This window comes from Mus caroli, unplaced genomic scaffold (genome assembly GCF_978045245.1).
Source record: "Mus caroli unplaced genomic scaffold, Mus_caroli_1 scaffold_17, whole genome shotgun sequence".
Classification (NCBI taxonomy): Eukaryota; Metazoa; Chordata; class Mammalia; order Rodentia; family Muridae; genus Mus; species Mus caroli.
This window is the reverse complement of record NW_028227272.1, coordinates 67670165-67697717: the sequence shown is the minus strand read 5'-3', so window position 1 is coordinate 67697717 and position 27553 is coordinate 67670165. Positions and strand designations below refer to the sequence as shown.

At 38.8% G+C, this 27553-nt stretch overlaps 1 protein-coding gene across 1 annotated transcript in view; it reads right to left on the bottom strand.

Moving 5' to 3' along the window:
• Nucleotides 1-27553, bottom strand: part of Gbe1 (1,4-alpha-glucan branching enzyme 1) — a 240595-nt gene that overhangs the window by 16229 nt on the left and 196813 nt on the right. The window contains exons 13-14 of the mRNA XM_021184815.2: nt 14865-15049; nt 13147-13277 (exon numbers count right to left, since the gene is read on the bottom strand). Coding sequence (XP_021040474.1) covers nt 13147-13277; nt 14865-15049 — 316 coding nt within the window. The remainder of the gene's footprint in view (nt 1-13146; nt 13278-14864; nt 15050-27553) is intronic.

Sequence of the window (27553 nt, the reverse complement as noted above, 5' to 3'; positions counted from 1 at the left end):
GTCTTGGAAATAAGACATTTTACATGATTATTAGTTGGTGGGCATAAATGGTAACAAGTTTATTAAAGACCTGATAGATTTAAAGACCTTCATCAGCTTGCTTGGTTAGCTTCCTTAGTAGGTAATTCAACTTAATAATTTCACATAATTTCAAAAAGACTAAACAAAAGTCACTTTTTTAAAGGTGGGGTTAGAATATACACATTGATAATATATTTCTATCATTCTATTCTAAAATATATAAACATCAAAATACTTAAAACTATTAAAATTCATTACTGCATCTATGGGATATATATATTTATCATGTAAAGTAACAGAGAAATACATTAGTCTTTTGTCTTAGTTGGGGTTTCATTGCTGTGAAGAGACACCATGACCAAGGCAAGTCTTATAAAAGAAAACATTTCATTGGCGCTGGCTTACAGTTTGAGAAGTTCATTCCATTATTATCATGGCAGGAAGAATGGCAGCCTGTAGGCAGACATGTTCTAGAGATGATGAGAGTTTACATCTTGATCCAAAGAGAGTCAGAAGGAGATTCTCATTCCACACTGGGTGGAGCCTGAGCAAAGGAGCCCCAGAGCCCACCCCCTGCCCCAGTGATGCACTTCCTCTAACAAGGCTCTGCCCTCTCCAATAAAGCCACACATCCTAATAGTGCCACTTCCAGTGAGTTAACCTATTCAAACCACCACATCTCCCATTTGTAATGGTCCAGAATATTACTATTTAGCTCCTATTCAGTGCACTAGAAAGCTGATTGAACCGGGGCTGAGGTAGTTTCACATAAACTCTGGTGAAGAAATGTGCAGGTTTAAATATGTGTGCCGCAACTGGTTGTTTTCATGTAGAAGAATGCGAATCGATCCATTCCTATCTCCTTGTACTAAGGTCAAGTCTAAGTGGATCAAGGAACTTCACATAAAACCAGAGTCACTGAAACTTATAGAGGAGAAAGTGGGGAAAAGCCTTGAAGATATGGGCACAGGGGAAAAATTCTTGAATAGAACAGCAATGGCTTGTGCTGTAAGATCTAGAATTGACAAATGGGACCTCATGAAACTGCAAAGCTTCTGCAAGGCAAAAGACACCATCAATAAGACAAAAAAACCACCAACAGACTGGGAAAGGATCTTTACCTATCCTAAATCAGATAGGGGACTAATATCCAATATATATAAGGAACTCAAGAAGGTGGACTCCAGAAAGTCAAATAACCCCATTAAAAAATGGGGCTCAGAACTGAACAAAGAATTCTCACCTGAAGAATACCAAATGGCAGAGAAGCACCTGAAAAAATGTTCAACATCCTTAATCATCAGGGAAATGCAAATCAAAACAACCCTGAGATTCCACCTCACACCAGTCAGAATGGCTAAGATCAAAAATTCAGGTGACAGCAGATTCTGGCGAGGATGTGGAGAAAGAGGAACACTCCTCCATTGTTGGTGGGATTGCAAGCTTGTACAACCACTCTGGAAATCAGTCTGGCGGTTCCTCAGAAAATTGGACATAGTACTACCGGAGGATCCAGCAATACCTCTCCTGGGCATATATCCAGAAGATGTCCCAACCGGTAAGAAGGACACATGCTCCACTATGTTCATAGCAGCCCTATTTATAATAGCCAGAAGCTGGAAAGAACCCAGATGTCCCTCAACAGAGGAATGGATACAGAAATTATGGTACATCTACACAATGGAGTACTACTCAGCTATTAAAAAGAATGAATTTATGAAATTCCTAGCCAAATGGATGGACCTGGAGGGCATCATCTTGAGTGAGGTAACACAATCACAAAGGAACTCACACAATATGTATTCACTGATAAGTGGATATTAGCCCAAAACTTAGGATATCCAAGATATAAGATACAATTTGCTAAACGCATGAAACTCAAGAAGAATGAAGACCAAAAGGTGGACACTGTGCCCCTTCTTAGAATTGGGAACAAAACACCCATGGAAGGAGTTACAGAGACAAAGCTTGGAGCTGTGATGAAAGGATGGACCATCTAGAGACTGCAGTATCCAGGGATCCATCCCATAATCAGCTTCTAAACGCTGACACCATTGCATACACTAGCAAGATTTTGCTGAAAGGACCCAAAGATAGCTGTCTCTTGTGAGACTATGCAGGGGCCTAGCAAACACAGGAGTGGATGCTCACAGTCAGCTATTGGATGTATCACAGGGCTCCCAATCGAGAAGCTAGAGAAAGTACCCAAGGAGCTAAAGGGATCTGCAACCCTATAGTTGGAACAACATTATGAACTAACCAGTACCCCGGAGCTCTTGTCTCTAGCTGCATATGTTTCGAAAGATGGCCTATTAGGCCATCACTGGAAAGAGAGGCCCATTGGACTTGCAAACTTTATATGCCCCAATATAGGGGAATGCCAGGGCCAAAAGAATGGGAATGGGTGGGTAGGGAAGTGGGGGGGCGCTATGGGGGACTTTTGGGATAGCATTGGAAATGTAATTGAGGAAAATATGTAATAAAAAATATTAAAAATTAAAAAAAAATATGTGTGCCGGAGAAGGAATATACACTATTTTTTAAAACAGCATGGTTTTCTTAAAAATTTCAAGAAGATATTTCTAATATACAATTGCAACTGACTTGTGTGTGATTTTTTTCATAAAGCAATTTTATAAAAATCAGTTTGCTAATTCTAATAGTTCTATTTTTCCATATATAATATTATAGCATTTGTACTCATTGCAGTAATGTGTGGATGTAATATGCTGCACAATACATGTAGGTATCAAGATACCCACTCTAGGTGACATTTACTTATCTTTCCTAACAGCTAACCCTTTTATTATGTTACATATGGCTAAGGGACAATGAATATCCTTACATTGTTCTGTTCTTATAGGAAAATCATAAATTACTTTCTCTTCATCCTTTATTTTAAATGAGTTTTTCTATGTTTTTGTTTTATGGTTACCATGACATTTGGAGAAAGCATAATCATACAATTCAACTGTAACTGCAGCAGCCAAAATTACCTACACAGTACATTATGACATACTCAAGAAATAAAGTGACCCCATCAGAGAGATAGCCTATGTCCATTAATTGGAACAAACACTGTTAAATGTTCACACTCCCCAAAGCGATTAATAGCCACCATGCAATCCCTATCAACTGTCCTCTGACATTATTCATAGAAACATAAAATAAATCTTAACATGCCCATGAAGCCACAGGCTCTCTGGAATAGACTACATCGACCTGAGAAAGAACACAGAGGAAGCCATCAGACTCTCTGGTTTCAAAGTTCATTATAAGAGTGTAGTGATATTATTATAGCATGTTAATGGCATTAAAAAAGATATAGACTCCAAAAAGCCCGACCAGAGAGCCTGGGAACAAATTCACATAATCTACAAATCATTGACAGTGGTGCCAAGAGTACCCAGGAGAGAAGAATTTGCGTACTTAATCATCTGTGGTGGGAAAACTGGGTGTCCTTTTTGAAGAGAATGAAACCAAATGTGCTCAACATCACAATTTGGGAAATTGTAACCAAAAGTAGTGCATTACCACATTCATTAGAATTACTACTACCAAAAGAGTCCAACAATAATCACTGGTAAGGATTTGATGCAAAGTGGTCTGGCTACAAGTTCTTACATCTATTGTGGAAAATATAAATATGACCCATAACCACAAATTCCCAGCCCCACTTTTAGGTATATAGCTAAAGTACATTAATCCAACAGTTTGAAGAATATGTAGATGCCACGGACCCATGCAGAACTGTCCACAACAGCTAAGAAAATGAAACAACTTCAGTTTCTGAAATGGAATGGATAAAGGATATGGTGTTTATCTGTAATGGAATATTTGACATCAAGAAACTATTTGCAATAACATATACCCAGGAGATATCATAGTAAGGGAAATGACGCAGCCACAGCAAAGCAAATACTAAATGATATCACTTACACTGAAAATCTAAAAAGCTGGACTCTTAAGAGAGACAAACAGTGATCGCCAGGGGCTGCAGGACAAGTGTGAGACAGGAAAAAGGGAAGGAAGGCTTTTGGTCAATGAACTCCAGAGGCTCAGTGCACAGCATGAAGACTTCAGTTATTAATGGACAAGGTTGAGAGTAAGACCAACTGTGGGACTTCATTAGAGGTGCTCTCTCCACACATGTACATGGACATGCAGCAGGTAACTGTGCAAGGTCAAGTCTACGTAAGCTGAATAAAGCAACTATTTACAACATCACTGTATATTAAAATATGCATTTTGCATACTTCAAATATATACAACATTAATTTATCAGTTATGCTCCAATAAAGCAGGGAACATTTCCCATTCATATTGAGCTGTCATTCTAAATGTTGCAAACTAGGATAGCTTAGGACAGCCAGCTTCCCACCCCATCCTCCCTACCAAAAAAAGGATTTAGTCAGAGGAACTATTAACTTTTGCAAAGAGGAAAAGAGAGCACAAGTAAGTAATATTATCCTTCTAATTAGTGAGCCATGCTTTATGTACAGTAACAGCATTTCTGTAGGGCAACAACAACAACAACAAAATGATTTGTTATCCAAATATGAAACTGTGCTGAAATAGAGAAACTCGATTAAATTTCATGTATTCACTTACCAGGACTTTGACCTTTAGAAAGTTATGAATCTTTCTGATCCTCATATGTAGATTAAGGATAAGAACACCAGGCCTGACCAGCCTTACTGACATAATGTGAGGCTTGGGTGGGCCAATGTAAATGGAACGCTATGAAATGTTATGGAAATTTAACTTCTGACACTAATTTAAAATAAGCACAGAGACTTCTTCACTGAGGTAGATCTATTTAATTTGAATAAGCTGCAAAGGTCATGTTTGAGTTCGATGTCTAAAAATCAGAGTCCGTACTTCCCAGTATTCCTTAACATTCATCCATCACCAGCCACCCGTACAGATGTTGGTTAGTGGAGCAGAGGCCAAAGCATGCTGGTCAATAGGGAATCCCATTGTAGTGTGAACTATTGAATCTACTAGGATCTATGATTTCTTCAGGGCAAGGATGGCAAAGAAGAGAATTAATGAGAAGAAATGACTTGGGTAGAAGGGGCTATTTCATAAAGAAGTTGGGGAAGGGAAAGAAAGAACACAGTATGTTGCCACAGTATAGAGGAAGGCATGTGATGGAAAGCAAAACTGGGAAAACAGCATAGGGATAAACAAGAGGCTTAGCAGAGAGCAGACAAGATTCAGTTATAGGGCTGTAAAGGGACAGAGAGGAATTGTTATGTGTTACTAAACTGGGGAACTGGACATGAAAATAAAAAAAAGAACTTGGAAAAAGAAGAGATCAGGCCATAGTGAGGAAGACTTCCTGGTGATTCCAAATATTCTAATAAATATAATACAATATAATAAGCACAATACTACTCTCAGGGCTTCCACACATGTCAGCTTCCAACTATCATACTAGGACAATGAGTGAGTAGGTGCTTTGGTAATGAACACACTGATAAGATAACCATCTACTTTCTTAATCCAAACATGGTTAGAGATGGACCAAAGCCTTCAGCTGGTCATATCTGAGACACTATTCTAGCACAGAGATCAGAATTATGAATAACAAAGCTAACAAATCACACGTCTGGAGGCTGTAGGAGTTACATGTTCCTTGGGGAGATAAAAAGTCAGAGTATATTTTCTGCTGGCCATCTACTACTGGGCGTGTAGGTGATCCCTAAGAGGAGTTTGATGCCTCTGTAAGACCTCCTTTTAAAAGCTGGTGTCAAGCACCTTCCTAAATTACTGATAGTATAACTTGAAGTAAATATGTATTATTTTTAAAGGTTATAATATTTCTAAACCCACTTTCCTACAGAAAAGCTTGAAAGTGAGGATATGAATCTAAACGGAGCTGTTGTGTATGAATTTCCATGGTCAGGCGATATTCAATGCATTAGAGATCCATTGCAGAAGCGCTCTTGAGAGTTTCCCATCCCTGCAATGAGTACTGAGAACAAAGCAACCCCTCCATCCCTTAGCACCACACCAAACCCCAATTTAAAAAAAGTTGCGTTTACCCATTAAGTCATGCTTATTCATTACTGCCTATAGTCATATGAATATATATATTAAGGCGACCTAAAAAATGTTGCATTAGCTCATGTCAGGACTACTAAAAAGTGTTTAGCAAAGAAAAATAATCAATTAGACCCCTAAGAAAAATTAAAAGTACTATTATTATCTAAAGACTGAATAAGGGAATGTAGTCAACTCATGTGTACAAATAGGTATGTGCGTGTATTCTTTAAAACTAAAGATGAGAAAGAACTGCAATAAATATGAAGTTGCCATTTGCTTATGTCCGCCCGCTCACATAAGCAGCAAGATAAGGCAATATACAGTCACACAACAAAAGAAGAAAGATGTGTGCATATGTTCCCAGTGCCGATCATGCATTTCAGCAGGAATCCTGGTCCGGATAGTTTGCATTTTATCCAAACATTTATAAGCTGTAAAACAAAAATCTCAACTCTACTTCTTTAGAAATTATCCTTTACGTGTACTGCACCCTCTTAGCCCAACATAGCATGTGACTAATCCTGAATTAATTCCTTTGCTTTTTTTAACTTGTTTCCTGAAGTCCTAGTTCTATATAACAGTGCTACATAACCGCACTTCAAAGCATCCGTAAACCAAGCAACTCAGCCCCAGCTCTGCCTTTGGCAATTCTCCTCCAGAGAGTCATCCGAATGACCTTATTAGCTCATTAGGAAACGTGTACACTGCTTACAAATGCCACACTCTGGATTTACATGTTAAAAGGCACATCTTGCAGCAGTTTATTCAATAAACATATTTGTCAGATCTCAGGTAAAAACCCAAGTATTTGCTCATCTGTGCTCTTAGCTGTAGATATTTTGGCCTGCGCTGACATACCCGTCAGGAGCCACAGCTATGATGGCTCCTTTCAGCATCTGACCTCGAACAGTTGAAATGCCATTTGGATAGGGGGATGCTATGTCAGGATCAGGACTGTCTTCACCCCAGCAGCACACTGAGAGATGACTTCAAAACCTGTGACTGTTCTGTTGTTTATGCTTTCTGTGTGACACTCATTTGTACAGAGCAGGTGCTGTGCCTTAAAACAATTTCTGAAGTTCAACATTGGCATGCACTATCATACAGTAAACTTGGATGTAGTAGAGGGATTGAAATATACAACCATGGTACAACTATTCCGCTCCAGGGTACAGAACAATATTAGAAGATGACCTGCATACTTATATTTTACTTTAAAAAATGTTCTGTTCCTTTCTGCAAGCATTGATAACAAAGAGAACAGGGAAGGATTCCTTGGAAAGACTTGGGAGTTGACTGTGAGGTGGGTAAGGAGAGGACTGGGAAAGCATGTAAGATGCCACGATTCACTGGTTCAATTTCCTAATGCAACTTGTTTTCTCCACAATTAAAGGAAACACAACTTTAATGTTATAGAAGCCAGCAATCATCACCAATCTCACCATTGCTCTTATATCCAAACACATGTGGAAAACATCGAAATAAAGGAAAGTGCCCCATGAGACATCTAAACAAGCACGGGCTCTGTGGTGACCACATTGCTTGAATTTACCAGCCACGGGCTGGAGGAAAAGTCTCAGGTACTCACAGGCTTGTTAACTGGTCTGTTACATGAAGCCAATGCAATTCTTTTCATATGGTGCACAGGGATATATGACCAAATACTTAAAAAATCAGTAAGCTTTTAGAAGATGTAACCACAGTATCCAACTTTCTCTCATATTATTTAAAAAGTGGCACCACCGTTTCTGTTATGGATTAGAAAAAACAGGTCTTCCTTCTGGGCTCACAAGTTTTAATTTTGATTCAATACTCAGTTGATAATATTCTAGGTGAAGAAATGAAACAGCGATACATAAAATACAAAGGGTATTGATTTTTCCTCTTTGCAGATGAACAATGCGAAATCATAAGAAAATATAACAACAGTGGGAAAAAGATATCCTACCTTTCTAAGCACGAAATGTGAAACCTGCCTGTTTACCAAGTGCCCTGAGGTCTCCGCTATGCATCACAACATTGCTATCCACTCTATTGAGGGACCCTGGTTATTGGTACCCTGGACATTAAGAGTGAACATGACAACTGATGTGCATACATAGGCAAAGGCTTTTCCTGATGTTTTTGTTATTCTCCTACATAGAAGAAATAGTGTTTATTTTTGACAGTAACTATAAAGACCATTTCAAAACCTTATTGATACAGATAAGTCTTACCTCTCAATTTTCCAAATTATGTATTATTGTGAAAGATAGTAAAAGCATACTTAAAGTTTTCTGCTCCCATGCCTGGCATTCTCTCTCAAATCGCTCCATTTTCAAGTTGCTTGGAAGAAAGTAAAACAAATTCTCTAAAGATTGAGTCAGGTTGATGCCTTGCTACATAGTATGCAAGGTAGACAGGTTTAAACACTGACAGTGCTGGAGAATTCAAACCTGTTACCTATAACATATTGGTACTTTGTAGTGACGGGAGAAATTCAAATGACTTTTCCATAAACAGAAAATTTCACCGGGATCAAATCTATTTTCCTAGGAATTCAAAATCTGCAGTTGCTTTACTTGATGAGTGCATCTAGTCTTGACACTGAAGAATCTTTACAGCGACAATCTGCATTCAATTTACATGTGGAAAAACCAATTATCATAGACCATTTTGGTAAAGTCAGAAATGTAATGACAGAATCTTAATTTATTCATACTTTCTATATCTAAAAGCATGCTGTCATAGTTTAAAGGTGAACGAGTAAGCAAAAGTGGGGAAAGGCCAACATCAAATGAGGCTTGCAAGAAAACGTTATGGATTAAAAAGAGAACATTAAGCTTGGGACAATCAGAAATTGTAAGACGAAATCTCTCTGTGCCTAAGGAACTTGGCAGAGTCTTAACAGATTAGCAATGGAGAACTTTGGAGGAAGTCTAATCCAGGTATGCTGCTACTCTGGTAAGAGGTCATACCTAAAGACCTTCTAGGTCTGTGTGATCCAGCAGGAATACAGACATGGCTTTAATTCCAGGAGATGGAGGCAAGCAGATCTCTGAGTTCAAGGCTAGCCTGGTATAGAGCAAGTTTCAGGAAAAGAAAAGCTTAGATCCAGGCGTGGTGGTGCATGACTTTAATCCCAGTGCTAAAGCAACAGAGCAATGCAGATCTCTGGGCTCTGGCCAGTGAGTTGGGAGTCAGTACAGTGAGTTCAATACAGTGAGGTTGAGCTTGTTCTCGAGTTCAGCAGAGGCAAGTGAAGCCATGTTAGAAGGAGCCAGAAGATTAGAACATATTGTCAGAGTTAGTTTAGGATCAAGCAGAGAAACTCAGTCTGAAGCCAGGAGAAGCCAGTTTGAGCTTCTCGGAGTTAGCTTGAAGAAGAGTTTGGGCCAGAAGAGCTGAGTTGAACCAGCCAGCTAGAGTTCAGAAAGAACTAGAAGGATCATCTTAGTCGGAAGCAAGCCTCTGAGACAACAAGTACCTCAGGTAAATAAAAGTTACAATCACAAATAACCACCCACTGAAGAATTCCTTTGCCATCTTTTTCAAACAGTTAGAAGGCAGATGCTAACACCCACTGTATGTATTCATGCTCAATGATACATTTAGAAATTTAAGTTAAATTTTTTTACTGAATAAAGATTATAAGATAAGAGCATCTTTTTTTTTTTTAAAGATTTATTTATTTATTATATATAAGTACACTGTAACTGTCTTCAGACACTCCAGAAGAGGGCGCCAGATCTCGCTGTGGATGGTTGTGAGCCACCATGTGGTTGCTGGGATTTGAACTCTGGACCTTCGGAAGAACAGTCGGGTGCTCTTACCCACTGAGCCATCTCACCAGCCCCCGATAAGAGCATCTTTAAGAAAATCTCTTTCATTGAATGAGAGAGTCTAATGGATGCAGAATGTATGATGTGATTGCTGTTGGTAGAGATGATTGACACCATAACTCTATTCATAAAACATCAACAGCATGGAAACACAGCAGATGTGGCACCTGACCTCCGATTCGCCTATCCACATATGGAAAACTGTGCGGCTCCATCTGACAGCTTCAGATGATCTGAAGTCACATTGATGCCTTACTTTGGGTGGAAATAGAATTTACTCTGTAAAAGATAAATGAAGGGAGGAAAGGAGGGAAAAAATTAGAAAAGAAAAGGTAGAAGGAACTCCTGGCATTTGGTCTGAAAGAGGGAAGACTGGGGAGAGATGGTATAGGGAAGTCCCTGTTTTTAATAATTAAGACTTCCATGTTTATCTTTTAATGCAGATCCTTAGAATAAGAAACTGTTTTATTAGCAGCCACTTGTCAGTGAGGGTGGGAATAGACTGGATTGGCAGAATGCTACTTCTTAAAACCAAGATGGCAGTATGATTTTTAGGTTTTGAGTTAGAATGAGCTATCGTTTTGATGTGGGTAATCATGAGGCGTTGTACAAGCTGATTTTGGAAGTGTGCCCCTGCTTCTTTATCTATGAAACAAATCACCATTATAGCAAAATTCCTCTAAACCAATAGGCCTTAAATTTTTTGTTGCGTACTAAAAGAGACATTAAAATGCAGATATCTTTAGGATAAGCAATAACATACATAAATTAGCTTTAGACTTTTAGTTGAAAGACATGCATTAGGCAGACAATAGAAATAAACAAGGATGCGCAGGGCACAAATCTATGCGATACAGGAAACAGGCCAGGAGTCTTAGAAGAGATCAATGGGAAAACAAGAATCATAGGGTTAGCTGAGAAAAATCATACAATGGCATGGAATATGGAGAATATGGAGAATATGAAGAAAATGAAGATGGAAAGGGATAATTACCATTAAAGGATTTTTGAATAACCACATGGAAATTTATTACTGTAAATGGTTTTTAAAATATACACATATAGCATCACCTAGCTACAACCCCTGCAACCACCATAGCCTTCTGCCCACAAAATATGCTGCTGCAACTGTGGCAGAGACATTATGATGTAAACAAGCACTTTCTGATTGAATTGAAAGCTCACCCCCTGAGATAAAACCCTTATCTGACACCTCTAAAGTAGCCAATAACCCGAGACTAGATAGCCAATAGGACTAAAGGAAAACCCGCTACTCTTATTCTGCTGAAGGAACATAGTGCTAAAATGACTTGTCCTGAGATATGACTATGTCAGTCCACTAGAGTACTGTTCAAGCAACATAGGCAAGGCTCATTGCAGTAGATGGAAATTACCAAAGAGACTCACAATGAATACTGTGCCTACAGTGAAAGACTTAGGAGCACTATACCCTAAATGCTCATGGAGCCCTAAGTAAGAAGTCTTTATCAAACCCCTCCTCTCAAGGCACAGAAGATTCTAAATCCCCAAAATGGCAGACAACTCCAAGGAAATAGCATTTTTTAATCAAGCAGAACTGAAAACTTACAAAGGTTGTAACAGAACCCAAAAGTCCTGCACGAGTTCACAAAAGACGGCCGCCATCACTCTGCATTGAGGAGGTACACTAGACACCAAGTCCCACCCATAGCCAAGGAGGTATCTGCTGTTGTTATCTGCTAGGAAAGAGCAAATCACTTCCTGCCAATGCACTGTCACCTGCTATATAAACCACACTCCAGGGCAGGCCTCATGCTCATGAACATTGGCCAACAAATAAAGTGGACTTAGTGTTATTTTGTGGGGCTTTGTCTGTCTGTTTGTTTGTTTGTTTGTTTTAGTATCTTTGTCTTATCAGTTTCCTTGTTTATAGGTTATCATTATCTATTTGGCCTTTTTGTTTTGGTTTGTGTCTTTTGTTTTTTTCTTTTTTTTTTTAAAGAGACAGAGGAGATGAGAGAGAAAACATCAAGTAAGGTGGTAGGAAGATCTGGGATGAATTGAAGGAGGGGGAAGAATATGATAAATATTTATTATGTAAAACCTTTTAAAATAAAACCTAAAAAGACTGAGACTTTACAACTCCCCTTACAAATAGTTGCTGGGTCCATTCTACTTCAGAGAGCTTCATGTGCCGGTTGCTATTCTGTCTATAGCACCTTAGTTCACACCCGAGTTATGCATTAGGTATTCTGCAATATCCCATGATTAACACCTGAACTTGAAATCTCTCTTTCCATGCAGACTCAGATGTTAAAACTTGTCATAGTACAAACATTCTTATCAAATGTATTCCTAGTTCAAAAACCTTCAACAATCTATCATTAAATCTCAAGGAAATGTTTAAACTAATTAATACAGCTTTAAAAATCTTCTCTTACATGATCTCAGTTGGTGCTGTTAGCCTTATCTCTTAGAACTTTAATTATAGTCATCATTCTTCAATTACTCTTTAGTACTACCCGTTGTCTAAGGACGGTCTATGCTTCCAACCACTGGGCTGGCCTTCCTTATTTTACTATCTCCACACTAATGTCCTGGATTTAGGCCTCTCATTCTTCCCTCCTCTCTGCTTTACCCTGTCCTTGTCTTGTTTTCCCATGGAATACTTTGCTTCTCAACCATTTATTGATTTCTCTTTTATATAACACTTTTGTTTTATACATCTCTGCTTCAGTAAGGGTTGGGAGTATAGTAAAAATACCAGAAAGGATTGAAACAGATGCCATGGTATCTGTGACTATAAATAAGGAGACAGCATTGGAAACATTCTGCTTGCTCCTTCTCTTGTGCATCCCTCCCTTCTCTGCTTCATTGACAATTCTGATCTAAAAAGTGGATCACGGCCTAAATGTTATAAGACATGGAAAGCAAACAGAGCATTGAATTATATAGTCTTCCTCCCTAGACAGAGAAGTGGGGTAAAAGACGATTATTAGATGCAATGATGAAAAATTTTATATAGAAAAAGTGAGAATTAATTGCTTATTAGAACAAAATAATACTTTCAAAAAATGTCAGAATCATAATTTTCAGAGTCCATAGATCATGAACCATTCAGTTCAAATTAGCTAAGCAAGGTTAGCTATCTCAAGTCCCCCACTTTTCAGATGAGGAGACTGAGTTAAATATCCTTGTTAGTCTTTTTTTCAGATGCTTATACTATGAAATATTACATCTTAATAGGCACATGCACTGGCAGAGAAAAGGATATTTTCCTGGTGTTGCTGTCCCGACTCTGTAGTCCGTATAGCTCTTGCTTGGGTGGAAGTTGAAAATAAAGAGAAGTCCTGCTCTCTCAAAAGTGATTGTCTTATTGCCTTCATGTTTTTCACTCACGTAGGCCTGCAAAGAGAGCACATCACATTGACATTATCTACGATGCTGCTGTAATCAAACGACTTTCTACAGGTTTCTCTTGTCATTCTTAACACAATAATGGTGGCTCATTATTACACCAACATGGAATCTCTGAGCTCTACAGTTTTTGAATGTTACAATTGTGACAAACAATGTTGAGAGTAGCTTAAAGAATATAAAAACCCCACTGTCTGTGTTCCGCTGTGATAACACAACCAGAGGATCAGTCAGTGTTGTGGGTAACTTTGGAGTAAAAACCATAGCAGTTGTAGTACATAGTATTTGTGTATATTAGATCTAAGGATAAAATGCATTTCTCAGAAGACTTTGTTTTAGTAACCAGATTAATGAGGTAAAGTAAATACAAATACAATTATATTTTCAAAGTTACTATAACATTATATCCACTTATGAAATTTTAGTTATTCTAAAAAAATCATTCATTTTCACATAACTCTGCCCACGGTCTATAGCAAGCTAAAGATCACTGTAACTTGCTGGGACTATTTCTTAATAATAGGAAAAGGTCTGGAAAATAAATTACATTTGCACATTCCTGGATCCCTGTTAATAGCTGTCTTTGAAGGGCCTTGCATCTTCAGCTCACTCTCACGCAAGCCTAGTGCTGTAGATTTAGTGGCGTGTTGATCAGCAGCATCTCTTAGCAATTTAGCAGTGAGAGCAAACATTGTGCCTTTTGGTATTCAACTTTGTTCTTACTGAAAGGGAGCACCATTTGGTTTTTTTTTTTTTTTCCTTTCTTTCTGAAAATGGAGTGCCCAATACACATGATTAAAGCATACAAATCATGTAGCCTGTCTTATTGAATATACAAATACCTTTGTTCAGTCACTAAACAAACAAACCATAGATGCCAAAGTAAAAGCACATTGACAGTAATTTCAAACAGTATCAATAGAAAGTCAATGGAATTTAACTAGCACATACTATATGCTAATTTTTGCAAGGAGGGGGAGAAAGTCTGTGTAAAATTTGCACCTGTTAATTACATTTTTTTTCCCACAAATTATTGAAAACGGAGACTTTAATTTCAGAGGAGAGTTCAGACTTATGCAAAATACAAAGCAGCATGCAGGTATAATGGCATCTATTGAAATGACAAGTTAGAGACCAGTAAAGAAGGGGAAAACGGAATAAAAAAAACCCCTACATGTTGTCAATGCAGTTTCTTTATGACAGCATAATTATTTACACAAAGGAAAACCAGTCAAAACAATTAAGATGTTTCTACAGCAATTTCCAAATGGGTTTCATGCAGAGTGTCTGTCATTTATTTTTAACCAATTGAAATGAAAATTACTAAATTTAAACAACAACAACCAACTAAACAGGAAACTAAGCAGGGGCCAGCTGGGCGCTTAAGATTTCCATTATCTATTGGAGAGAATCCTGTGACATGTTTTGACAACCTACAGTACATTTCAGGGCACACTACACACTTGCATAATGAAGTGCTACTCAGAAGGTCTGCATGCAGATTTAAACTGATTGCCATTCTATGCATGCCCCGCACCAGTGCCTAAAACATCACATTCAGAAAGAAGAGCTTACCTGTGGAGCTGAAAGCCAACCACATCTTTCTTCCAGTCTATTCATATCTCTGTCAAAGTTATTTAGGAACTTATAGCGAAGAAGGTCATCATCGGTTAAATTAAACTGCCTTCTGGCATAATGGTAACTCTCGTTATTTCCTTTCCTTGGGAAGTCCAACCATTCAGGATGCCCAAACTCATTACCTGTATTAAAACAAATAAAACATTTCTCAAATGTAAAAATCAGGTAGAAAGAGTAGCATCTCTTACTAAGAGAACTCTATAATTCCATATTTCCAAATTTATTTAAAAGTAAGTTAAGAATGTAACTTGTTAGATCTGCCTTCTCTAAATCATGTAGGCATCTACTTTACAAACAGAATGTACCAAGCCTGGGGAGCTGGCTCAGGAAGGAAGAGCACTCACTGTGCAGTCTTGGGTATGTGAGCTCTAATTTCTAAAACACAGGCAGGGCTGCATGTGGTATAATCCTGGCATCTCAGCCTGGAAATAGGCAGAGAGTTGAAGCATCCTGGCCAGCCAACGTAGCCAAATCAGCATGCTACTGGTTGAATGATAACCATGACTCAAGGAAGTAAGTAAGGTTGAGAACAATAGAGAAGGACGCCTTATATCCTCCTCTTTCTGTCCCCAGTTGTATGCACGCAGGGACCAACGCCTATATACTCACATGCGTCACACACGTACACTACCATCACCACTAACAGCAGCAATACCAAACAGCATCACATTTCGACTCTGAAACCCCATGGTTCAGCTTCAGCTGGTTAAAATATGATGATTATTCTACTACACTACTGTCGGAACACATGTTGTAAATTGTTGTCCATACTCTGTTCTCAGATTTCCTGATTACTTTAGACATGTATTGATAATTTGGTCCATGTGTAACTGTGTACAACTGTGACACTTGGACAAGATTTAATTTAAATATTACTTCTAGTTATAATGAAGAGAATCAGAAGCCAAATGCAGTTTAAAAGGATCTACCATGGAATTGCTTTGAATAGTTTAAAAAACAAAAACAAAAAACTGTGCAGTTTACATTTAACATCATAGGTTTAGTGTCATAAAAGCAACAGTTCTGCAAAATTTTATTATTTTCCTCTAAATGAAAATGTTCACATGATCTGTACAAAGAATACCAGTGGAAAGACAGGTATTTTGTCCCTGTGAGCCTACAATGACTCTAAGATGCTCGTTTAGACAAGAGGCCCCCTTTTGGTACACTTAGAATCCTTCTTTGGGAAGAGTGAGTATCCGTGGACTATACAGACACAGGGACATCCATCCCACACCTCCCACCCAGGCTCAAGGAGCATCTCATAAGACAGGAGAGAAAAGTTGAAACAGCCAGAGTCAAGAAGAACCGGGGAGAATCGCCATATGCCATATTATAGACAGGGCTAGGAGACTTGAAAGTCAAACCCTGTTCAAGATCACACTCGTAAGCTGGCCTAGACAGGCTTTCACCCCTCAGAGAAGCTACAGGACAGTGACAGCTCTCAGTGAGGGAGAACTAGTTCTTTAAGGGTGTGGACTTGAGCTCCATCGAATGGCCCCATATCCAGGAGTACATGAGAGTCCCAATCAGACTCATTGGGTTATGTAAATTAAAATCCTGGACAAATATTTAGTGTCATGACCCAACTTAAGATTTTTTTTTATCCATTGCAACTCCTGTTTATTGTGTGCTATCAAACAAGTTTACTCATTTAAAATACAAAAGGATAAACTAATAAGCATACTTATTTAATATAGAACATAGAATCAAATTTCAAAGAAAGAAAAATAGAGCTCTTTTTTTTAAAAGCAGTAATATGATAAAACTCTCATTAAGTAATCACATAGGTCTCTATTCGAATCACCCCAGCAGATGTCAACTTTTCTAATGAGGAGGTCCTTTTATAGACTTCCTCAGGTTGTGGTGATTTCCCAAACAGTGTTACTTTTGTTGCTATTTCATAACTGTCATTTTGCTACTGTTATGAACCAAAATCTAAATATCTGACAAGCAAGACATCTGATATGTGGCCTCTGAGAAATAGTCATTCAACCACTAAAAGGGTCACAACCCACAGGTGGAGGGAGACCTACTGATTCAGATCTTCTGAAAAATCTTCCCTGGGGAGGATGTTCTTAAAAACCCGAAACCATCAGAAAGCTATACAACAGCAGCAGCAACAACAACACCCACAACCAAAACAAAAGTAGAGAAACCTGTACCAGGGACTGCCCAGGAAACACATTCTACAGGGTGCGTTTTGATGTTATCACAGTTGTAAATGAGCCAGACCTGCAGCAAATTAAGTTTGAGGCAGACAAACCCAACTTGAAATTTCTTTATTTTTATTTTTATTTTTTTTGTTCAAAGCCATATAGACACAACTGCAGAATAAATGGAAGTAAATCACTTGAAGGCTCTGAAGGTGACCTTGGGAGAGCAGCAAAGCATTCACAGGCTGAACTACCAAACCTGCAAAGTGCCTGTTAGTAGCTCCCAGCTCGCACCCTTAATGAAGAAAAATACTATCATTACAAAAAGTTAAAAAAAAAAAATGTTCTCCTCAGTTGTGGTCTACAAATTATTTAGGAAATATGGCACTGCTCAAGACAGTGCAGTGAAATATGAACATCAAAATGAGCTGATAACTAGGGGCTGCTCTATATTAAAAATGATCAAGAACATAAATGTAATTCTTGTGATGGCCAAGAAGGTGGTGAGTTTATTTTAGAACAGACAATCCTATGGGCTGGGAACAGCATGGTCTTAATAAGCATTTGAAGTTAGCTAAATGGAAAATACTATTACAAATCACACATGAATGCTATGTATGCACGTCACATGGTATGTGTACACTCCTTGTTTAATTCCATAACTAGTCAGAACCCGGGCTCATCAGGTTCTGTGTGACTGCCTGGTATCCTCAGTAACGCATCCTACTCATAGGCCCATATAAACTTTTCTTAAGTGGAAATGTTTTCTTTATACTTTCTAGGCATTGTAGCCGGCAATGTATTTGAAAAGGAAAACTCTATTTGAATCCTGGGGTTTAGGAATATGGGTCACGTGGAAATTTTTCTAAGCAACATAACAAAAGAAAATAAGACAGAAGCATTGTGAAAACTGCTGGCTGGTTTCTTCAACAGATAAGAGGCTTACGAAAGTCACATTTGAAATTACTGTGGGACCCAGAGGCAGTGACTGCAACACTTGAGAACAGTACTATTAGTCCAAACACGCATTACAAGTAACCAGACAGTCACCCTCAAAGCATCTCTCAGCTCGTGAAGTTATGATTATAATCAGGAGTATCACCTACAGAATGTTACCAAATTCAAAGTGAAGGCAACAGAACAATTTTTGAGCTCTCACTGGGGACAACTTGTAAGAAATTTTTCAGTTCATGTCATGATTCACTGAGTTCAATGGCGCACCAGACTTGAGAGCTTTCAGAAAAGAGATGGCTGACATATTTGGTGAAACAACTTAAGGACAAAATAGGCAGGCAGGCGGCTAATGCTGCTACAGTTAATGATTCTAGAAAATTCAACAAAGTTCTTTCGCTTCCTTTCTATTTCCTCTGTACACATTCCCATTCATGTCTGGTTAATTGTGAAAAACCTCTAAGCACAAAATTCCTATTGGGATTCCTTTCCCTGTAATTAATTTTTTTTTCCTGTTTGATGTAAAGGTCCAGGCTATAAATTGACAAGAAGCCAGCTGGTAGAGTGATGAAATTCCAGACAATATAACTAATGAAAAGCCCCAGCTCTGGTAGCTGAACATTTTGATTAGCAGGCTTGTGTATTTTGTTTCTCTAAACTGCAATGCATACTAATTTTACCAAGGATTAATTAAAGTCTACAGTGGCTTCAGTGATATATATATATATATATATATATATATATATATATATATATATTTCTTTGTTGTTCCTCAGTTTATTTTTATATGAAAATAATACACAGTCCTAATGACGGGGAAATCCCTTCTATTTCTTTGCTTAACTGTATGAAAACAATCTTTTAAAGGAGTCTTCTACTTTAAACTACTTTGTATTTCAGGCCTACAATGAGGGTGTCCTTAACAAAGCGAGGGACACAGGATAAAACAATTTTCTAAACTGGGCTCTGATAGTTTCCTTTCTAGCAAAATAGACTTGTAATCACTACCTTCCCTCCTTGACACAGATCTGTTTGCTTATGTGTGCTGTCTACATCCAATGGCTCCTCTTCGCTCTGCACTGATTCTGTGCACAGCTCTAATTGATGATTACATAGTCAATACCGCTTGTAAGCACATGTAGCATGTGCCAACCAATACCATCTCTCTCTTATAAAGCCTATAAGTTAAGGGGAAGGAAAGACGAAGTGGGTGGTCAAAAAGATGTAAAGGATCACGGAAAGCTATGCTAACAAAAACAGTGGGAGAGGAGTGAGAGAATTCCAGATGCTTACCCTCAGCAGGGATGAGATGGAGAGAGGATGGGTTGGCTGTATTGGGAGGTGAAGGAAGATGTTTTTCTACATTATATCTTACATACGCAGAGGAAGGTAGTCTTCACAGGTAACCTAGGAATTGTCGGAAATTATCTTTCTTATGAAGGGAGCTACCGCTCTGTGCACTAGGCCCAGGAGCAGCATAGAGAAACAGGGAAAGATACGTAAATCAGGGTCAGAAGAGGATATAAGAAGACAGAAATTAAGAAGCTTTATTTCCTGTAAAGAAGACAAAGACGCAGAACACGGAGTCCAGAGGGACAGAAGGAACGCCAGTGGGCTTGGGAAACAGGGAGCTGAGCTCAGGGAAAGAGTACATCCCACTAGCAAGGACGCCAGCCACGCAAGCACTACCATGGGCAGAGAAGTTAAGTCTCATGTATGAGAATAATTTAATAACAACAGGAGATGCCAATGAACGAAAATGACATGGATCTATCTAAGAAGGCATCCATATCACTGAAGAGCGAATCACCAAACATATCCATGCTAAATTTTCTATTTCTTTCTTCAAGATACTCCTACAGGAAGAATTTAAATAGATACCTGACAGAGAAGGGTGATTCCCAATGGCAGTCATAAATTACATGCTTTCTATTTTACGTTATTAAAATAAGAAGAGACTGGTGCCCTATTTAGTATCCTCAAAAGTTGTAATGGTGAATATAAAACTAAAATGCTGTGCAGAACAGAAGATAAATTATAGTTCTTTGGCTGCCCAAATAAGAGGTATGGGGATCTAGAACAAATGCTGTGTCATTCCTCTTACATTGTCAAATGAGGGAGTACTCATTAATTTCCATTAGTAGAGCAGAATCAAGAGTCTGTGGTGCAGTGCTGAATGCTAGGTATATGATAGCAAGGTGGGTCCATTCTGTTCTTCTGTAGCAGCTGATGATGTAGTACCCCTGACCAATTATGCATTAAAGTCCGAAGGGGTTGTAAAACAAGCTGTAGTCTATTATCAATTCAAAACTATTTTTGGATTTGGTTAAATCCATGAGTTAGACACAGTAGACAAAGTAAATGCTTAGGTTAAGTGTTTGGGTAGGAAGCTTGTCAAAACAAAATGAACTAGCAAACAGAAAAACAAAAACAAAAACATACCAGTCCCTGACCAATACAGATGCAGATGCTCACAGCCAACCATCGGACTGAGCCTGGGGACACCAATGGAAGAGCTAGGGGAAGGACTGAAGGAGCTGAAGGGGATTGCAACCCTATAGGAAGAACAATAACAACAAGTGAACCACCCAGAGCTCTCAGGGACTAAACCATCAATCAAAGCGTACATGGAGGGATCTATGGCTATAGATACATATGTAGCAGAGGATGGCCCTATCTGGCATCAAAGGGAGGTCCTATGATCCTTGGTCCTATGGAAGTCCGAGGCCCCAGTGTATGGGGATGCTAGAGTGGTGAGGCAGGAGTGGGTGAGCGAGTGGAGGAGCACCCTCATAGCAGCAAAGGGGGTGAGTTGGGGAGTCTGTGGAGGGGTAACTGAGAAGGGAGCTATCATTTGAAATTTAAATGAAAAAAAAAATGATTAAAAAACAAACAAAACAAAAAATAAAAACCACCCTATCCCCTGTGCCCATAAGTACAAAATCAGAAACGATAGGGAAAATGAGTTGTAAATAAAGTGTATTTACTACTGACCTGTCCTGCCTTTGAGCTTTGCATGATCTAGGATTCCTGCTGTTAATACTCTATCTTACGGCTGATTAGTCTCCAAAACACTTGTGTTTGCTTCAGTTTGGTAGTGCTAGGGACTGTACCTCATACCTCTCACACAAGCGCATAAACAGGTGCCCCCACTCCTGTCCAGTACGCCTTTGTCAAAACCCTGCACAAGACCTCACCGGTTCTTCCCTTTGTCTCACGCTGCCATGTGATTTACAATTTCTTTGGGTTTGGTTTGGTTTGGTTTTTGATTTATTTCCTTTTTACCGAAACATCCAGTTAAATAATCACTGTTTTTAAATCTGCTGTGGGGCAGTGGACTGTGAAGCTGCTGGTTGAGCTAAGGCTAGAAGCCCCAGGGACCCTGAAGGGATGGTAGGAGCTTTGCCTGCTACAGGGAACCAGGCCCCAGTCACTAGTCACAGTCACACCCAGCATAGATGTATGGCCATCAGTCACATAAGGGCAATGACACAAGGCTTCCACACGTAGATGAGGAAAAGTGAGGTGACCACAGGTCCCTAGGCTCAAGACAGAGATCTCCATTTTAAAGAGATACATGGAGGCCTGGAGGGCATAGCCAATATGCTTTCCTTCCCAGACATTCCTCCCTGCAAAAGGTATTTAATATCATACCCTGAGAAGTGGGGTATGGTTTTACACATCCACATTCCACCATGACAGTAAATGCCTTAAAACCATGAACTGCCTCTTTTCATCGGGATCTGCCATGGAGAGCCATGGCGAAGACCTTCACCTATACAGCAGCTGTCTAGTCTCCTCCTGTGTAGAAGTCTCCTCTGTACTCCCAGTCACAACCTCCACCAAGCTCAAGCCTCCTGCATGACTAGCCCAGGACAATCACAGTGGGACCAGTTGGAGTACCCTTCCCCCCTTTTCCCCCGACCTCGGGCTAGATCCAGCCAGAGGGCCCAGATACCATTCTCAGCTCTTCTGAGACTCCTAACAGCACCTGCATGTCCAAGAGCCTGGCCTCTTCCATTTCCCATGCCTCAGACTGCACTTCCCCACACCCACCCCCTAGCCATGTCCAGGGCTTTCCCTATGGCCCAGCACCCACTCTGAGTGGGGTAAGTGCAGTCAAACTCCTTGCGTCCTGCCTCACCAAGAGTGAGATCCATGTGGTGGAGCCGGGACCCAAAACCCTACAATTTACCAAATAATTCTACCTATTCTTAGGAGGCACGGACTGGTAGGAAAACGGAAATCATAAAAACAAAGACAAAGCTCCTTGATTGAAAGATATACACACTCTCACATACACTTAGGGATGCGGGAAGACAGTGTGTTTTTTGTGGCTCTTACCACTTCAGGTTTAGACTCAAAGGACTACTAGTGGAGTTATACTGTGCAGATGAAATGCTACCACCAGGTCACTATTATATCTCTGTGAACACGTCGACATATATAGTAATGGAGTTTACAAAAATCCCTAGCCAACTTCTTGCAACATTAAGCATTGCCATACAAAAGGAAGCAAAAACAAAAAAACAACAAAAACAACAAAAACAACAAAACAAACAAACAAACAAACAAAAAAAAAACTGGAGTGGGTAGGGAAGGCTGGAAAGAAAATATTTCTTTCAAAACCAAACCTCATCTACCTGGTTTCACTTCAAGGGAGACAAGTGCTTCTCTAAGAATCCTGCTCAGGCTTGGCTGGGCTTCCCTCTTCAATGATCTTTCTATCAGTGGACAATTATTCTATTAAAGACAACTTCCTGTCATATATAATACTTATATACCTCAGGATATAATAGATTGACCTACATCAATGCTGCCCTTTGACATTTCTACTGTTCCATGTTCCTGACTACAGCTAGTTGGGTGTTTGTTTGCATATCAGCTCTTACTTCATTTTGGGTTAGCAATGTCAACAGAAAAAAAAAAAAAAGAAAGTTCAAATGCAACAGGACAGTTGTGAGCAATATGTCCTTCAGACACTGCCCTTTACGAAACTCTTCAGAGGTTTTTAAACAAAATATGATTTTATGAATTGGTGTATCAACCAGGCTTGAAGGCTATTAAGATGCAAGAGTGAAAATCACATAAACCATCTTAATATTTTCAAGATAATTGCATTGAGAGCATCATACATAAATCATATGTAAGTCTCCCTGAGAGGTGAACACAGCATGAACAGAAAGAAATAGCACTGTTTTCCATTTTGGTAAGCCAAAGGACAACATTATAAAAAAGAGAAATGGTTTGGCTGTGAGAAAACAGTCCACGCCTCTAAGGAGTACTCCGCTTGGTGCTGGGTTTGGCTTTGCCAATGTCTAACCATTGCACTACTTCCACATGCACTACTCATTTCCAGTTGGAAAACTTGGCTTCCTTTGCTATGGATTCTTCTTTAACTCTTAGTACACAGGATCAGTGCCCATTCACCAACCAGATCATGACCCAGGAACCTGCTTCCATGTCTCCCTCAGTTCTCTGACTTGCAATTTCTAATCATACTGCCTGGATTTTGTTCAATCTTTACCACCCAGGCTAGGCACAGGTTATTTCCTGTGACTGAGATACAGGTTTGTTTGTTTGTTTGTTTGTTTGTTTTCTCTCTTAGAGAAACTTAATTTCCAAATTTTTAATTTGCAAAATTACTTTCTCAACAAAGAGAGTTTTTTCCTAGCCTGGACAGTGGTCTCTCCTCTATGATTTGCCTAATGATGGGTATGAGGAATTGAATCTTCCAAAGAGAACTCTGCTCCTCTTTTTTCTCCCTGTGCACATAGATATCTTGGAACTTAAACCTGATTATATTATATAAGCAGGGCTGCATTTCAGCTGTGTTTGGAAGCCACTCATGTGAATGTACATTAATGTGAATTCACGTCATTGAACTGACCACATAACTGCAATGAGACACATCTCAATAATCTCTCATTTTTCTGATTAGTAAGTACAAAACTTGAAATGAAATATGATAAAATCATGGATCAAACTTGATATTAAATACAAATATCATTTATTTTATGTAAAATGAATGTTTTAAGGTTTTAAAGAACATGAAGGAATATATTTAGAAATAAAATAATAGCATGTTTAAAGAGTAAGGAAATATCCAAGAGACTAATTAATTGAACTAAAAAGAAGAAATCAGCCCCCAGAATTGCAGCACAGTACAGTAGCTCTCTGAGTCCTTCAGAGACTGAAATATGAATGTATTTCTGGAAAAAAAATGAACATTTTATCAAAGTTTCCTCCAAACTTCTCAAAAATTTTACAAAGGATCATTAAATGTGTCAGGTATTAGGGAGTAAAAAGGAACTTTTAACATTCCAAGTGACAGATGTCAGGACTCATGAATATCTAAATATTCATAAATTGGCAGACATTCTAGACTATCATTCAGTAATATATACATATATAACTTAATATTATTTCTGAGATCTATTAAAATAGAACCCCTATGTGACTAGTGGGAGGAAAGGGTAAGAACACTAAATGTGATGTTTTGAATGGGACATCCCCCTTAAGTCTCAGGCATTGAATATTTGTTCCCTAGTCCTTAGCTAATTGGGAAGGATTAGAAGGTATAACATTGCTGCTTACAGTTCAAGATATGAACTATCAACTTTTGTCCCTGCTTGCTGCTAGCTCTGCACACCCACTGTGGTCCTAACCTACTGGACCTGTGAGTCCCACATATGCCCTTCTTTCTGTAATTTGCTTTGAACATGGTGTTTTATCGTGTCATTAATAGAGTGACAAGAACTTAAGAAATAACTTATTTTACTACCAATTCTACTATGTAATTTTATGCTGTTTAATACATTTCTAACATTACTTGTATAGTCTCAAATATTTGTCTACAAATTTTAAAAAGGAAAAATCAAGTATACAGTCTTAGAAATTAGATATAGATATAAAAGGTAATAATTTTCATACTCAGTAAAATCCTAATAAGTTCAGGCTGAGTGATTTTGTTGTTCTTCTTGTTGTTAGTTGCACAAGTACTACAATGGATTGACGATTTTATTTGTTTTTGTTTTTGTTCTTTTTGTTGTTGTTGTTGTTGTTGTTGTTTTTTTGAGACATGGTTTCTCTGTGACGCCCTGACAGGCCTAAAACTCACTCAGTAGACCAGGCTGGCTTCAAAGTCATGAGATTCACTCCCTCTGAGAGTGTTGGGATTAAAGGCATGAGCTAAAAGCACCTGGAAACTTTATTTTTCTTTTTTAAATTGTCAAGAGTCACCTGAAATCATCCCTTACTAAATACTGTAATTGATATAACTGCGTACTAGTACAGCAGGCTCTGTGATCCACTCTTTATCAACGATAAATAGGAGTTAGTCTGTCAGAGCTGATGTATGTAGGAAGATAAGGAGCCTGAATGATCCAGGACACAGAAGGCAGAGGCAAGAGCATTGTTGTTTGCAGCCAGCGTGGGCTCCACAGTGAGGTTAAAGCTAATATCAGACTTAGCAACAGAATGAGATCCTCACTCTCAGTCTTAAAAGGGAGAGGTAGCAGTGGACTACAGAGATCAAATGCCTTCAACTTCGATGGCTGCATACTAACAACCCGTAATGGAGCACCAAGGTTTTTAAAGGAAAAGATGTCAGTTTTGGAACCAATCACTTTGTAGTCACTTCAGTATCCAGTTATGAAGGGCAGGTAGTAAGTTACAAACTTTATATTGACAGTTTATAATTTAAAGTTAGACGTTGAAATATTGACTTTGGGAAGTACTTTAAAGAAATGGTCAAAATGTAAAATAAGTGAACTTTCTCAACAGGGGAAAGGAAAGAAGTAACAAAAGAGGCTGATGGTTCTGATGAGACAAGTACAGTGTGAGAGAAGCCAGAAGAGGAGGGAAAGCAGACCAGACAGCCATGGCTAATAAACAAGGGAAAAGGAAGAAGATGGGGTGTAAGACCCAATCAGCTAGGTCAGGGGGATCATGGCCAGGCTGCAGAGGTCAGCAAGCAGTAGAATGCCCCACGTGTAGGCGAGCAGAAGGAGCCTTTCAAAAGTTAGAGAGGCGAAGAGAGAACAGACAGGTGGCACTGACACCTTTAACTACATGATGCAGATGAACCCACGGGAGGGGACACATAAATATTAACAAGCTCTAGGGGTCGGGAAAGAGTGCATTCTCACAAGAGATTTTAATATCTTTGGTAGTTTCTAAGATTAATTTGCCAGTTACTCCTTATAATTTTCATAATAACTAAAACACATGATTATCATGCAGAGTGAAAAGAAAGCTTGCTGCTCATAGTGCATCCTTAAACTTCATGAGTGAATATATTTGTTGTCTCATTAAATTAAAAAAAAAGAGGGAGGGAGAGCAAGGGGGAATAGTTATAAGCCTCTGTCTTCCATATTTTTAAAAATCTGATAAACTGAGTTTTATTATTTTAAGGCAAATGCCTTAGTTGAGGGTCAATGATCTTTCTTTTAACAGACCGAGTTTGGAAACATGACCAGCAGAAATGTTATTATAACAAGAATTCAAATTATTCTGGAAAGTAAAGAATAATTCATAATATCGAAAAAAATTATGCTTTGAAAACAAAATCAGCTATAGGGTCACCATCAAATTCAAGGAAAAGGCTGCATGCTATTTTTTTTTTTTTTAATTGTGGTACAGGTGAGAAATGTTTAAAAAAAATCAGCATGTCCAAGTGTGGTACACTACAAAATTCGTCTTTCTATGCAATAGGCATAATTATCCCTTCTAAATTAGAATTAAAATTCTTTAACTTCAGTGCGTTCCCTTTGATGTCACATTTCCTCAGGCAACCCGTGCCTCATTTAGTCGGGGTGTAGCTTATATTGACAAGAGAAAAAGAAGAAAGTAAACAGAATACTATAATAATTAAGTTGGAAGTGGGCTAGTAGTCACAGGAAACCTGCTTTTAACTTTCCAAGTATTAAAACCTGCATCATTTAACTTTTAGCTACAGTAGAAATCCTTTCAATAACATAAGAATGACACACAGTCATGTCCATTCTTTAGAGATGTTTTCAGAGCTGAAAAGTGGGCCTTCCTGTGGTGATCACAGTGACGACGTTGTATTTGGAATGGGTTTCTCAGACATGGGGCTTGGCTTTCTTTCTCCACCATTGGACAGACATTCTTTCTTGGCCTTCTGCATTCTCTCTTGGCCTTCTGCTATTGACCGCCAGATTTACCATCAGAAGGGTTCTATCTCAACACAGTTCCTCTGATCTGGTATATCCCAGTTTGTAGTATCATAAGAAAACCAACTCTATGCTCAGAAACTAAAAGCAAACAACGCAGACTATGAGAATAAAGTTCTCATATACTTGATAATTCATTTTTGCACATGGAATTGGGAGACAAGGACAAAAGTCTAGGCCATCCTAAAGGGAGAAAGCTACCCACCCACCAAGCTTGGAAACTGACACAGGTATTCTTGCACCAGCCCCTTTTACACAAAACCTAACTTGCAATCTCTGAGAAGAGGACAAGATGCTAAGCACAAGCGATGCAGTGGTTTTA